The sequence below is a fragment of the Leptodactylus fuscus genome, chromosome 4 (assembly GCF_031893055.1).
Source record: "Leptodactylus fuscus isolate aLepFus1 chromosome 4, aLepFus1.hap2, whole genome shotgun sequence".
Classification (NCBI taxonomy): Eukaryota; Metazoa; Chordata; class Amphibia; order Anura; family Leptodactylidae; genus Leptodactylus; species Leptodactylus fuscus.
Genome location: NC_134268.1, coordinates 58593819 through 58609360, shown reverse-complemented (window position 1 = coordinate 58609360; position 15542 = coordinate 58593819). Strand labels below are relative to the sequence as shown.

The window sequence follows — 15542 nt, the reverse complement described above, 5'->3', positions numbered from 1 at the left end:
ATCAGGAGAGGGAGGGGGCGTTCCGGCTCCACAGCACAGCGCGATTGGCGCCGCGAGGCAGAAGGACGTTCCTGGCTAATGGTCAGAAACGCCCTTCTGACCATAGAAGAGCTACGGTACCGGACCGTAAGCTCTTCACACCGGGCACAGATCGGGAAAGCCGACAGTGCGCTGAATTCAGCGCACTGTCAGCTTTCCGGCAGTATATAACACTGCCTGTGCCCGGATATGGTGAAAGGTCCTCTTTAAGTCAACATTTGCTGTGACCTGCTTTCATCTTCAAAACAGCATCAACTCTAAGTACACTTGAAGACAGATTTTGGGTAAAGTGACTCCCATTGAAAGCGAGTGGCTCCCATTGAATTGAATGGAAGATGTTTTTGCAGGCGGATAATGAGGTGGATTCCGCCTCTAAATCCACCTGCAAAAAACTCCGTGTGAAGATACCCTTTAAAGGAACTCTGTACGACCAAGGATCTAGGATGACCAAGTACAGATCTTGTGTAGATGTAGGCTTGCTCTAATCTTTCTGTTTCTTCATGCAATCCCAGCCAAACTCTATAATGGTGAGATCAGGGCTCTTCTGGGGCCATTCTTATTAATTATTTATTTATTTGCACCTGCCTTAAACTTTTGCACATTATCGTAAAAGTTGATCTAAAGGTTTAAAATAGTGGGCGCCATGGTTTTCTGAACAGCCTTTAAGCAATAGCCATTTACATAGTCCTTTTCTGTTGGTGGAGTTTATTACTAGAATATATCAACAATGTCTGATCGGTAGTGGGGGGAAGGGAGAACCTGACAGATACAGAAGAAAGAGAAGCCGCAACCAAAAAAAAAGTCTACCAAAACAACAGAGAATGAATATAAAGCCAGTGTTGTGTCTCATTCCAGATGGTTATTATCCTTGTGTAGGAATACCACTGTGGTCACAATTTTACTAAATTATACTAAGAAAACCTGAAGTGTTCAGAATTGTATAACAATGAAAAAGCTTTTGTATTGTAAGCCGCGTAAGTGTGGATATTTGCAATCTCACAGCTAGACACACTGAAACATCTTTAAGATTCTGGATTTAACATAAGAATGTTGGTCGCTGCTTATACCCTGCAAGATAGCGGATATGTCCTGTATAAGAGAACGGCACTGCACGTACTGGAAGAAAATAGTTTGTTACATGTCTCATTTTAGTTAATTAACAATTGTGGAAAATAGAAACAACAGGACAAATCTAACAATCCTGTCTAGTATTTAGACAATGCAAAAATAGACTAATCAATATTAAAAAGGTTTTCTGGAATTCAAACAAAATTAGAAAAGGGCAGGAAAGAGGACCTTTCATGTCCTTGGGTACATGCAGTTTTATATACTGCTACAAAGCTGAATTCAGCACGTTGTTGGCTTTCCCATTATGTGTCCAGGGCTGGAGACATCAGCGCTGTTACCAATATCTCTACACTGTCAGAAGGGCGTTCATGACAGTCTAGCTGGACTGTGAGGAACGTCCCTCCCGACAGTACTATCCGTAGCTCTGTACTGTCAGAAGGGGCGTTCCTTACCACCCAGCCATGACACTAAGCTGTGAGGAACCCTCCTCCTGACAGTACTCGTCCATAGACTAGTACTGGGGGGTGTTCTTCATAGCTCAGCATCATGGTAGTACAGAGCTACAGGCAGTACTGACACGAGGGGACTTCCTCACAGCCCAGCTAGACTGTCTGGAACACCCTTCTGACAGTGAAGAGATATCGGTAACAGCACCAATACCTCTTGTATCAGGGCAAATAATGGGAACGCCAAAAGTGCACTGAATTCAGCTTTCTAGTGGTATCTAAAACCGCATGAGTGAGAGAGAGTGTGTGTGTGTGTGTAGATAGATAGAATCAAGGTGAAATCAGTTTTGTGAAGAATCGCATTCAGTCATTTAGCTCAAAGAGGTTGTCTCAAAAAGTAAAAGTCTGAAGCATAATACTCAATACATTGCTTTATCTGTCTTGCACCGTTAGTCAAATACAGCTAAATATTCTTCCTTTGTAATTACAGCTGGCTGCCTAGGTTACAGACCACTTCTATGGTCAAACTGATGACTCAGTCCCTGTTCCCAAACATCTATAGTCCCCTTTCTCTCTCTCTCTCTCCCTGTGTATTGCTTTCAGTTGCTGAGCCCTGATAAGTTTCTTGATCATTGCTAGTTGTAATCCTGAGATAAATGTGCAGTTAAACAAAAGTGACTGCTGGACTAAGCTGAACACCAAGAAAAGGAGAGAAGAGGGGAGAGGAGACAGTACGGCTGATGAAATCCTGTGATGAGATCCTTTAATACATCTTATTTTAAAGGCTTACTATTATGTTTTAAGTGTTTCTTGGGGTGTCCATATTGGACACAGTGAACCTTCCTTTATTATCTGTATACACATGTATGCACTCTTTACAGCAGCTGCTGGTTTTGGGGCTGGAATGACTCAAGGAAGTTGGCTGACAACTAATATATGAAAGAGCAGTAAAGAAGAGGATAACAGGTAAAGAAATATCTGAGCAAAATAGATTATGTTGTATGCCCAACTTAACATGAAAGTAAATGAGCAGCATCTGTCATCTTTCCTTGCTCAAAATTTATAAGAGGTGAATTTAACATGACAGTGATATACACTTATATGCCAGACAGCCGTATCATGGGTGTATTTCTGTGTTGGCCACTACAGAGCAGAGGGGATTGTCTCAGACTACAGAAGCATAATGAGAAGAAAGAACAACTACTTAGTAAAGCCAAAAATCTAAGGAGCAATGCGAGTCATGACACAGCAGGTACAGTCGATGCTATAATGGAGTGGGTAAAATCAGGTGTTGCCTGGTATGCTGTGGAACCAGAAGGTGGTGCTGCTTCCTGTGACTGTTATTGTGAGGCACCACCTACTGTGTCCACGTGAAATCAGGAGGGTTAGGTTTAGGGCTACATATAGGGTTTGCATAGTTAGTCTCTACTTCAATAAATTAAACACAAAAAATGCCAAGGCTCCAAGTGTGTTACCTGTGACGGACCTGCCAGATCATGCGGCTAACTTCCCCAGAGCTAATGCAGCGCCACCTACTGGATCTATGACACAGCTACCGTAATTTAAGCCACTCTATTCTAGTATCAACCCAGCAGGTAGCAATAATGCTTTAGCAAGATGGAGAAGACGTATGTAAATATGCAGGGTTTATGAATGGTTCGAAAATCATCAGGCTAGAAAACTCGCTGTAGAGCATTGCAGGAGGAAGGAGTAGAAGTGAAGATTTCAACAGAAAAGTGGAGAAGCATAGTGGCTCAGTGGTTCCCACTATTGCCTAACAGAGCTGGGACCCCAGGCCGAATTTAGCCAGGGACATCACCTGTATACAGTTTATAGGTTTCCACTGGGTAATCCGGTTTCCGCCGACACTCCAAAGACATACTGATAAGGAACTCGGGATTGTGAGCCCTGCTTGGGACAGTGACAATATCTATAAAGTGCTTGGGAATATGTCGGTGCTATAAGTAAGTTAAATAACTAATAAATAGGGAGAACAGAACCTTTATTGTATAAGGTTTAATAAGCATAATTAGAAACTAGAAAGGTCTGCACTCACATTGGGAAGTGTAAAAACTAGCATCTTATAGCTGAAGAAAGAACATGTAGAGAATAGGTGTAGCTCAGGAGGATATTCAGCTCGATGTGATAGAAGAGACAGTGTCAGACGTAATTAGTTAAGGCACATGAATGGAACTGGCTTACAGAGATAAGAGACGTGTGAGTGACCAGAGTGACATACCAAGAGAGTGTGAGGTCTCTAAGATAACTTCACTGTCTCATTAATAGTTAACACTATATAATATGCAGCTGTACTACAAGTAAGGGATTCTCTGAAGATTATGGATCACTTTCCTTGTACTAAACAACCAGCAGACATGCTGTGAAATATTTCGGTGTCCTGCCTAGCGCTCTCATTATGCGCCGACACATAGAACAGCTAACGTATAAACCGTAATTAAAATTCTGTAATGGCAGCAATTACAGCTCCGTATCACTTTATACAGAACTACACAATCTACCAGTGCAGAGAAAGGAATACCTGGGAGCTCAGCTGAGTTTTAATCCAGTTGAAGTAGTAATTCAGATCACTTCCTTCCATCAATTCTCTCCCCCAGGCCGCCAATTTAGCAATTATACGAGCTGCCTAAAGAGTGGATGAAAAAATACATTTTTATTTTACCTTACAATAAATTGGAACAAGTCACCATTTAATATGCTTCAATCATTAAGTAATTAACATGCAGATTAAAAAAATGTACTACTTAAAGGGATTTTCCTCCATTCTATATGGACTGGTGGTCGGCAGCATGCAGTGCTCCATTTATTTCGAAGGGAGCGATGGAGATATCCGACGTATAGTGCTGGGCTATCATGCTTCCCAACCACCGCTACATCAACAGTGGGGGTCTGAGCAATCAGACCCCCACCGATCTGCAAGTTACCCCTTCCAGAGTGCTCTGGAGCTCAGACTGGGCCGAAGGTTCACCTTCCAACAAGACAATAACCCTAAGGGTGCATTCACACTGAGTAAACGCTAGCTTATTCTGAACGTAAAACACGTTCAGAATAAGCGGCGTCTAAAGCAGCTCCATTCATTTCTATGGGAGCGGGGATACGAGCGCTCCCCATAGAAATGAATGGGCTGCTTCTTTCACTCCGTGCAGTCCCATTGAAGTGAATGGGGAGTGCCGGCGTGTACGCTCCGGCATGAGCAGAGCTTGCCGTATACGCCGGCACTCCCCATTCACTTCAATGGGACTGCACGGAGTGAAAGAAGCAGCCCATTCATTTCTATGGGGAGCGCTCGTATCCCCGCTCCCATAGAAATGAATGGAGCTGCTTTAGACGCCGCTTATTCTGAACGTGTTTTACGTTCAGAATAAGCTAGCATTTACTCAGTGTGAATGCACCCTAAGCGCGCAGCTAAAATAACAAAGGAGTGGCTTTGGAGCAACTCTGTGACCATTCTTGACTGGCCCAGCCAGAGCCCTGACCTCAACCCAATTGAGTGTCTCTGAAGAAACCCGAAAATAGCTGTCCATCAACGTTCACCATCCAACCTGACGGAACGGGAGAGGATCTGCAAGGAAGAATGGCAAGAGATCCCCAAATCCAAATGTGAAAAACTTGTTCAGATGTGAAAAACTTCCCAAGAAGAGTCATGGCTGTACTAGCACAAAAGGGTGCAAATACTCAATACTGAGCAAAGGGTCTGAATACGTAGGACCATGTCATATTTCAGTTTTTCTTTTTTAATAAAATTGCAAAAATATCTACATTTTTGGTTTGTTTTCTGTCTAGATGGGGTGCGGAGTGTACATTAATGAAAAATAAAATGAACTTTTTTTGTTTTAAAGTGAAAAAGTTAAAGGTGTCTGAATACTTTCCGTACCCACCATAATCCACAAAGGTAAACAAAAAAAATTCTATTGTCATATTATTCAGCTGTTCAAACCAAGTGCTGGATTAAAGTAATTTTCCATCAAAATCGTGGGGCTGTTTGTTTTTGAATAATATTGCAAAAAAGATGCACGGAATATAAAAGCAATAGTTGAGATGGATATACAGATATTCAGACAGGCCACATTTACTAAGTAGGTTATGCCCAATTTTAGTGTAAACTGTTCCAAAAAAAAAAAAAAAAGCGTCAAAATCATGCTGCATGAGCCCCACATATGCCTAAATAGCCTTTAATGCACTGTCGGACGTCATCTTGCTGTCACGCCTTCCTCTTCTTTCTTCTTCCAGCGACGCCCTCCTGTCCTCGCTCTTCCACGTCTTGATCTTCTTTTCTTCTGGAATGAAGAAGGTTGCGAGGGTACTGCGCATGCGCAGCACGCTCGCATAGTTCTAAGGGGTACTTAGAATTACAACAAAAATGGCGCCGAAGCGGGCGCAGGTTTTGAAATCAACCCGCTGGAAGAACAGAAGATCAAGGCGTGGAAGAGCGAGGACAGGAGGGCGTCGCTGGAAGAAGAAAGAAGAGAAAGGCGTGACAGCAAGATGACGTCCGACAGTGCACGACCGCCCACCGTGAACGGGTAAGTATCATTTGAATAATTGTTTTTAGTGTATTATTTTAAAATGTGGGGGTTAAAATGAGATTAGCGGTGCCTGAATAGCCTTTTTAAAGGCTATACAGGCATATGTGGGGCTCATACAGCATAATTTTGCTTATAGAGCCCCTGAAGATGGCACAAAGGTATACCCACTCATAGCAAATGTACAATTGGTTTTCTGAGTGTTACAAATGCACAAAGTCATGCACCTTTTAACACATTTAGTGCATTCACTCCAAGGCAGTCCTTGGCATGTCACAAGTAGTATCGTAAACTTTATTTTACCATGTGGACAGTGAAGAGATCCTGGCGATTTAACATTGGTAGAAAGTAGGACCATGCGGTGTTCTTCCCACGGCGAGCATAGTCAAAAAATATACTGACACGTTGATGATTTTCCTAGAAGACATTAAAAATTAACATAAAATGAGAATAATAAAGTGACAAGGCGATTCATCAACTTGAAGTGTAACGTTCACCGGTTTAGCTAATTTTAGAATGCATTTGTTTAACACTAACTTTAATTTGTTGGGCGATCTACATAATATTTTGTGTGTTTTCTCATGGCCAATACAAGTTCCTTTTATTGATCATTTTTATACATATAACTTGAGGGGGTTTGAAGGGGTATTGCAGCTGGAGGGTAGACAGAGCTCTACGCTCCAGCTGCAATACTGTCTGCAATTCATCTGAGCAGTGACAGGTACTGCACCGCTCCTAGGAACCAATAGTTTAAGATCTTATTCACTTGTCACATCAGTGATTGTGTGCTAAATCCTTGAGTGGAGACTACAAAGATATAGGGGAAAGATTTGCCTCTGGGTTTTTGGGCCGCATTTAGTTTAGTCTCACAATGACGGTTATAGACAAACACTGACCAGGTGAATAAGGACACACTATAAAGCAGGATTGTGTAGACGACCTTATGAAAGTGCTTCTGCCTTCTATTTATACCAAAACAAATCCATGACTTGTGTCTGTAATGTGGACATAAGCAAGAAGAATAGGTCTAAACTACCTAGCCAATATTCCAAGAAGTAACAAAAAATAGAACTTCCTTTTATTAAAGTTCCTGGAATAGATGGGGGCTGGTTAACAATAAGAGAAGGGGGATGAATGTCAAAACTGTTGGACAGCAAAAATAGCACTAACCCGTAGTCAAAATTAAATCTAAATGGAGCCTTCACAAAAATATCGCAATTCATGGTACTGATACCAATGTAGCCGAGTGGACTGTGTCCATCAAAAGTTTAAGACAAGACTGAGGGCCAATGTACCATGAAAATTCTGCAGATATCTCACTTTTTAGATTGCTCAGTTGTCAATAATAGGTCTTATTGCCTACAAGACTGCAAAAGTGCACAGTGACATATGCCAGCTTGTTAATGGCTAGGTTGAGGCCACATGCTGCAGAAAAGCTGTGTTTTGGGTGCAGATTTGGTTGTGGTTTTTTTTTTTGTTTGTTTGTTTTTTTATTATCAGAACCAGGCCTGAATTGAAGCAAAGTATGAGAGCTTCTTTTATGTCTGCCATTCCTTTTAAAGGGGACCTTTCATGTCCTCGAGCACATGTGGTTTTATATACCGCACTGTTGGCTTTCCCATTATATGTCCCAGGGCTAGAGATATCCTTGCAGTTATAACAGCAATGATCTCAGTCCACTGGCAGAAGGGCGTTCCTGACAGTCTAAGCTGTGCTGTGAGGGACGCCCCTCCTGACAGTACTTGTCCATAGATTGGTACTGAAAGGGAGGGGGGGATATTCCTCACCACTCAGCGTCATGGCTGGGCAGTAAGGAAGTCCCCCTCTGACAGTACAGCTCTATGGACAAGTACTGTCATGAGGGGCCCCTCTGACAGTACAGCTCTATGGACAAGTACTGTCATGAGGGGCCTTCCTCAAAGCACAGCTAGATTGTCAGGAACGCCCTTCTAACAGTGGGCAGATATCGGTAACGGCACCGATATCTCCAGTCCCGGGGCACATAATGGGAAAGCCAACAATGTGCTGAATTCAGCGCACTGTCGGCTTTCCAGCGATATATAAAACCGCATATGCCCGAGGACATGAAAGGTCTTCTCTAAAACCACTCTTTACTTTGGCTCAAAAATACATCAAAATGTGCACAAAAAGAAAAAAAAAACTACAGCTTTTCCACAACTTGTGGATTGTGACTTAAATAGGATCGGTCATCTCTCCTTACAAGTCTGTTTTAGTAAATACATGTGTATCTCATGAGCAGCTTTAAACAAATTATCTATTTATATAATCTACATTATGTATTGTATGAATAAACTGACAACTGGTCATTGGACTGTGTGGAACTGGCAGCACTGATGGTGTGTGTAGGGACATATCCCAAATGGTAACAGCCACTTATCAATGTATTAATAGTAGAACTAACACAGGGAAATATCAGCTTTTACTAAAACCAGACATATTACGATCTCTTTCAAGCGTTCTTAAAGACAAACGGATACTCTGGGTTCTGATACTTATTGGTTAGGATACAAGACCTGAGTTATGCAATGTCCCCTTCAAGCCTAGGGACATGCATTCATTTTGCATGATGGAAATATCCCTTTAATAAAGGATGCCTCAGGCTAGTTCTCCATTGAAGACTCTGGCGCAGAAACCACTGACAAAAATCAGAGAAAAGTCCTGCATGGAGAACTTTTCTGCCAATTTCAGTATAAAAACAACAGACAGTCTGCAATAACCGTTATAGTTTATGGGGTCTACGCGGGTAACAGTCCTTTTAGCGGTCCAACTCTCCACTGAACGACGGAGACCTGTGCGCAGGTGTAAAGATAGCCTTATAGCTTTATTATGGGATGTGTCAAGTGACTAACCCGGGTGCACTAAATGTGTACTGTAGACATTGCAATATCTTTATAAAGACAAAGCTAAGATCTTAAGAAAGTTAGAAAGAAGTGTGAGCATTCTGAAATGGCTAAGCCATAGAGTATAATTATATAAGTGGCGCAGACTTCATGACATCTGATCTCATGAATAATAAGAACAAAGCTGCTGTCAGATCTGACATCTGGTCTTGAGAGCAGATAAGAGAACGCAACTCAAAGCGGAGAACATTCACATGAAGGGAAAATTATAACATTCATAGAAAACTCTCTGTACAGTAAAGTTAAAAAAAAAAAAGTCTGGAGGAGAACAAAGGAGCTGAAGAACCAACCAAGATACTTATAGATCCCTTCTAAACATCTTGTAAGTATTTAAGCATAGCCTATTATTAGGCCTTTACCAGGGGTATCTGACTTTATATGCCCTGTTTAATATCATATAACACAATACATATCCTCAATACAGCGTCAGACAAAGTGATTTATTTCCCTTTTACACTCATCCATCAAAAATAATAGGAGACATCAATCTGAATAGTTTTTAGGATGCAATAGCATCCATTACAGTGTACCTAATGTTTCATTTTCGTGAGGTGTCTATGACTACCCGCAATAGTAATCTCGCATAAAATAGTAAAAAATAAGAAACTTAAAAAAATATATAATAAAAAAATAAAATAGATAAAAGTTGCAAATCCCTCCTTTCCCTAGAATACATATAAAAGTAGAAAATGACTGTGAAACACATACACATTAGGTGTCCCTGTGTCTGAAAGTGCTACTGCACCCAAAAACTCTGACCATTTTAATTTTTTAAATTTTCCAGTAGCTGCTGCATTTCCTCCCCTCGGCTTATACTCGAGTCAATACGTTTTCCCAGTTTTTTGTGGTAAAATTAGGGGCCCCGGCTTATACGCGAGTCTATACGGTATGTCATTTTTTACAGAAATCATTTAATAAAATCCCAACTTAAAGGTGTATTCTCATCTAGCTTAATGAAACTCAAGAGTTTTCCTAAATAGATGCTGCTTTTTTTGCCTGTGATGCAAAATTATTCCTCCCACTGTTTACACATAGTTCCCATGGAGCCAGACCTGTCTGATAACACAGGACAAATGAGATTAGTCACTGCTTTCTGGGGGAGGCAGAGCTGAGTGCTCTCACTGTTATCTACAGGACAATCAGTTTAGACAATTGCAGTTTGCTTATAAAAGCTCTGGAAGCTATTATCTGTTATATCTGTAGGTAAACACAAAGATAACACTGTTCTCTATAGAAGCATGGTAAGTGCTCTATACAATCCTGTGTTATGTAATATGCATTCACTGTGCATATTATTTGATCTGCATTTATCTTAGATTACTAGTAATCATAATAAATTATCTCTCATAGTAAAGGCAAAGTCTATATTATGATAGTTCATGGTGTCCTGTTAGAGATGAGCGAGTAGTATTCGAAATACTCGTACTCGATCGAGTACCACTCGCTATTTGAATAGAAAAGTTTGATGCAGAACCAGCATTGATTGGCCGAATGCTATACAGTCAGCCAATCAACGCTGGTTCTTCTCCTACCTTTAAAAGTCTTCTCCGTGCAGCTTCCCTTCGGGCCTAGGCAGAGCCGACTGCGTATATCCGCTTGTAGTGCGGGCATGCGCAGTCGGCTCTGCCCAGGCCCGATGCCTGGCAGAGTGAATTCAGAGCCGGAAGATGCCGCGGGGACGCTGCACGGAGAAGACTTCTCAGAGGATCCAGCCCGACCCTCACTCGTGGACTTGGTAAGTATAATTTGATCGAACGTTGCCTATCCCTGAAACGAGCATTTTCCCCCCATAGACTATGTCACGGGATGGTTAGAGTCTATACTATAGGCAATGTGTAATATATATTTCATGTGGAATGTATTCTCTAACCTGTTGTATACATCAATGTGTAGTTGGCTGATTGGGGTCTAGTGTGTTAGCACATTGTATGCAAATACCTCTAACTAGTGAGGACCAGTGAGGACAATGGGTGGAGATAATCTGATCAGTGTCTCCAAGAAGATGTTGGACGGTGCATTGTCCACAGGAGACAGGGAGTCTGCTCTCCTTGGTATAGGTGAGGGGGGAAGGATCTGTGACTCAGCCCTCCCCACCCACAGATAGAGGAAGTAACAGTCTTAGTATATAGTTGTAGCTTGCAGTTAGTATGGGTTAGCCGGCCTGTGCACAGCTCTGCAGAGAGCCAGAATTTAGTTACAGGACCAAGGAACCAAAGTTATCATTGGATTGTGACTTCTGTGGACTTATTGTTATTACGGTTGATGTGACCGCCGCCGGCTACTAACTTTGTGGATTACAATAAATTGCTGTTGTCTCCCGACCTCTTGCGTCCGTGTTGATTCAAAAGACCTTCCGGAGGAAGACGTATACCTTTGCTCCGTGACAACTGGTTGGCGGCGGTGGGATCAACAGCGGACAGCGAGATGGACTACAGCAGCTCAGCGATTAATGGAGCCACAACCTCAGAATACAGGAACTGGACTATGGCAAGTCTACAAGTAAGGGCCCGGGAACTAAACCTGAGTTACCAGGGAAGAACGAAAGAGCAACTGATCGAGGCACTGGAGGAGATGACCCTGCAAAGCGACCATGAGGAGGGCTGCCCCCAGGAGACTGGAGAGATACGGGAGTGGCAGGTACAGACCCAAAAGAGCAGATGGGTTGTTTTGTATGAGGAGGAGTTGGCAGTGCTGGGGCTAGGAGCAACTGCAGAGCAAAGGAGTAGAGCATTACAGAGGGCTCAGGAAACGGAGAAGGAGGAACAGAGAATGGCGCATGAAAAGGAAAGAATGGCGCATGAAATGCGAATGGCTGAGATAACTACGCGGAATTATAATCAAACGTCGACCCCCAGCCCAACAGTGAGAGAACCACCATATGTCTCCCATAAACACTTCAAGACCTTTGATGAAGCGGCTGGGGATGTTGATGGATATTTTCAGGACTTCGAACACCAGTGCCACCTGATGGAAGTCCCAGAGAAGGATTGGGTCCGGTATCTGGTGGGGCACCTACGAGATGGGGCTGCGGAAGCTCTCAGAGCCATGGACCCTAGTGATCAGCGGGACTATGAGGCCATTAAAAGAGCGGTGCAGAAGTATTATGCAGTCACTCCAGAGACCTACCGAGTTCAGTTCCGCTCTTTGTCTTACAATGGGGGAAGCTCCTTCCACATGTTCGCCCACAAGTTGAAGCAAGCATGCAAGCGCTGGCTAGAAGGAGAGGAGGCTGTCACAGTCGATAAGGTCCTCCAAGTCATACTTAAGGAACAGTTCTTTTCCCAGTGCCCCGCTGAGATCCGTGAGTGGGTGCTGGAACGGAACCCAGCCACAGTTGAGCAAGCTGCTTCCCTTGCAGATGAGGGCCTGACCATCAAGCCGCAGTGGAAGAGGTTGTTTGCAGAGGAGCGGAAAACTACCACAGTCCGCCAGACACCCTTCAGCCAGCCACCCACCTTTCGTGCCCGGCCTCAGGATTACAATTCCCCCTCTACCCCTGCCCCAGCCCATCGGCCTCCAGCTATGAACAACCCTGTCCCTAGACAACGACCTACTGGAAGAATGCTAGAGCGCAGATGTTTTGGGTGCGGGCGGCCTGGACATTTGCAAGCTAGTTGCCCTGTTAACATGGGGGCACGGGCCACCGTGGCATCCCGGCCTATTCACTACCTGGGAACCACCCCTAGGACAGAAAGTTTGGCCCCATTTCCAGGTGACTCCATGAATGACCCATCTGTTCCACCTCCAGGGGTCTATGGGATTCAGCCTTCCGCCACACATCCCGCAAACCTTCAGCGGAAGCACTTGCAGGAGGTCCTACTGGATGGTCGAACAGTTGTTGGATTCCGGGACTCGGGAGCTTTCCTAACGGTAGTGGACCCCCGAGTGGTTCGACCCGAGGCCCTAGAGGAGGGCCCTGGCCTTTCTATCGAGTTGGCAGGAGGTACTCGGAAACGTATTCCTAAAGCTACCGTGGAACTCGACTATGGTTATGGACCAAAACGATGCACAATTGGTGTGATGAGCGGGCTGCCGGCCGATGTTCTGTTAGGCAACGATGTTGGAAATCTACAGTGCCACTTTGTGGGAGCAGTGACCCGAAGCCAAGCTCAGAGAGATGCCAACATGGATCCACCGGATTTTCTGCCAGATGCCAGCCCTTCAACCCTACAACTTTACCATTCAGTACCGCCGAGGGAACCAACACCAGAACGCAGATGGGTTATCCCGGCAGGAGGACATATGACCTATAGAGACTGATGTGCATTCCCCAATTTACCTGTGTAGGCCAATTGTGTCATGCACATGTTTTGAGAGGGGGAGGGGTTGTCACGGGATGGTTAGAGTCTATACTATAGGCAATGTGTAATATATATTTCATGTGGAATGTATTCTCTAACCTGTTGTATACATCAATGTGTAGTTGGCTGATTGGGGTCTAGTGTGTTAGCACATTGTATGCAAATACCTCTAACTAGTGAGGACCAGTGAGGACAATGGGTGGAGATAATCTGATCAGTGTCTCCAAGAAGATGTTGGACGGTGCATTGTCCACAGGAGACAGGGAGTCTGCTCTCCTTGGTATAGGTGAGGGGGGAAGGATCTGTGACTCAGCCCTCCCCACCCACAGATAGAGGAAGTAACAGTCTTAGTATATAGTTGTAGCTTGCAGTTAGTATGGGTTAGCCGGCCTGTGCACAGCTCTGCAGAGAGCCAGAATTTAGTTACAGGACCAAGGAACCAAAGTTATCATTGGATTGTGACTTCTGTGGACTTATTGTTATTACGGTTGATGTGACCGCCGCCGGCTACTAACTTTGTGGATTACAATAAATTGCTGTTGTCTCCCGACCTCTTGCGTCCGTGTTGATTCAAAAGACCTTCCGGAGGAAGACGTATACCTTTGCTCCGTGACAGACTATAAATAGGGTTCGATATTCGATTCGAGTAGTCGAATATTGAGGGAATACTCAAAATGAATATTGAATTTCGAACATTTCACTGTTCACTCATCTCTATGTCCTGTTCATCAAACAGTCAAAGCCACCTCCCCCAAGCTTGCAAGAATACAGGAAGTGAGGAGAAGAAACAGCAGACAAAGCCAGGGAGATGGGAAAGGACGAAAGCCAGAAGTTAGAGACCTCAGAGTACTATATAAAAGGAAGTAAACAAGATTAATTTAGAAGGGTTCCATGGTTCCTAGGTCTATGCTAATTTCTTATTAGATTGTAAGTTCTTGAGATCACAGCTTTCAATTCTAAAGCGCTGCACAATATTTTATACAAAGTTATACATTCTGATGCGGTCAGTGCAGGACAATAGAGCTCCACTGGCATTAAAAACCCTTCTCATGCTATAGCATAAGTCATCTTATTACCCCCCAGTTTCCTGCCTTTTCCCCTCAGTAACTCATTTTCCAGACCATTCGTTCATCTGTTTCTTAAGGGACTGGTAAAGGAGGATAAAATGTGCAACGTGAAACTGCAGAAAGTGGTTGAAGAGGGAAGCTAACCGAAGTGTGTTTACGCTGAATGTAAATTGCTTCCATTATTACAGATCAGTCACATTAATGAGAAGCTCAGCTCAGCTCATTTGTTTACACATTAATTAAAGTGTCATCATTAGTCAAATAGATAAGGGCAAGGAAGTAAATGTACTGTCCCAGCAATAATGTGACTGAATATTCATCTCATACCACTCAGTCCTAAGCCAGAACTTTATGACTGCGGAGGGCTATAGAATCAATGTGTCCGGGATAGTTATGGATTCATGTATTCATCATCACACGATATTGCATGTCCTAATCTATATTAATGATGTCCTATAACATATAGAGGCAGCACCATTAAAATACACTGTGCATATGGAAGTTATCATTCAGGAGTTATTCTGTCCAATATTGCACATTTAGCTTAGGCTGAATAACGTATGAAAGCTTCCATATTTAACCCCTTCCCGCCGATGGCATTTTTTGATTTTCGTTTTTGACTCCCCTCCTTCTAAACCCCATAACTTTTTTATTTCTCCGCTCCCAGAGTCATATGAGGTCTTAATGTTTGCGGGACAATTTTTTCTTCATGATGCCACCATTAATTATTCTATATAATGTACTGGGAAGCAGGAAAAAAAATCAGAATGGGGTGGATTTGAAGAAAAAATGCATTTCTGCGACTTTCTTACGGGCTTTGGTTTTACGGCGTTCACTGTGCAGCCAAAATAACATGTCCCCTATATTCTGTGTTTCGGTACAGTTCCAGGGATACCAAATTTATATGGTTTTATTTACATTTTGACCCCTAAAAAAAATTCCAAAATGGTGTTAAAATTTTTTTTTTCTAAAAGTCGCCATATTCTGACAGCCGTAACTTTTTTATACATAGGTGTACGGGGATGCATAGGGCGTCTTTTTTTGCGGGGCCGGGTGTACTTTTTAGTTCTACCATTTTCGGGAAATGTTATTGCTTTGATCACTTTTTATTCAAATTTTTATCAGAATTAAAACAGTGAAAAAACGGCGGTTTGGCACT

At 43.1% G+C, this 15542-nt stretch overlaps 2 protein-coding genes across 2 annotated transcripts in view; both read right to left on the bottom strand.

The window, feature by feature from the left end:
* LOC142200299 (transcription elongation factor A protein 1-like) overlaps positions 1-15542 on the bottom strand; it is a 524101-nt gene that overhangs the window by 301350 nt on the left and 207209 nt on the right. The gene's annotated exons all lie outside the window — the stretch shown is intronic.
* The window catches only part of ATP6V1H (ATPase H+ transporting V1 subunit H), a 124158-nt gene that overhangs the window by 90845 nt on the left and 17771 nt on the right, over positions 1-15542 (bottom strand). The window contains exons 6-7 of the mRNA XM_075270548.1: positions 6398-6511; positions 4093-4197 (exon numbers count right to left, since the gene is read on the bottom strand). Of these exons, the coding sequence (XP_075126649.1) occupies positions 4093-4197; positions 6398-6511 (219 nt within the window). The remainder of the gene's footprint in view (positions 1-4092; positions 4198-6397; positions 6512-15542) is intronic.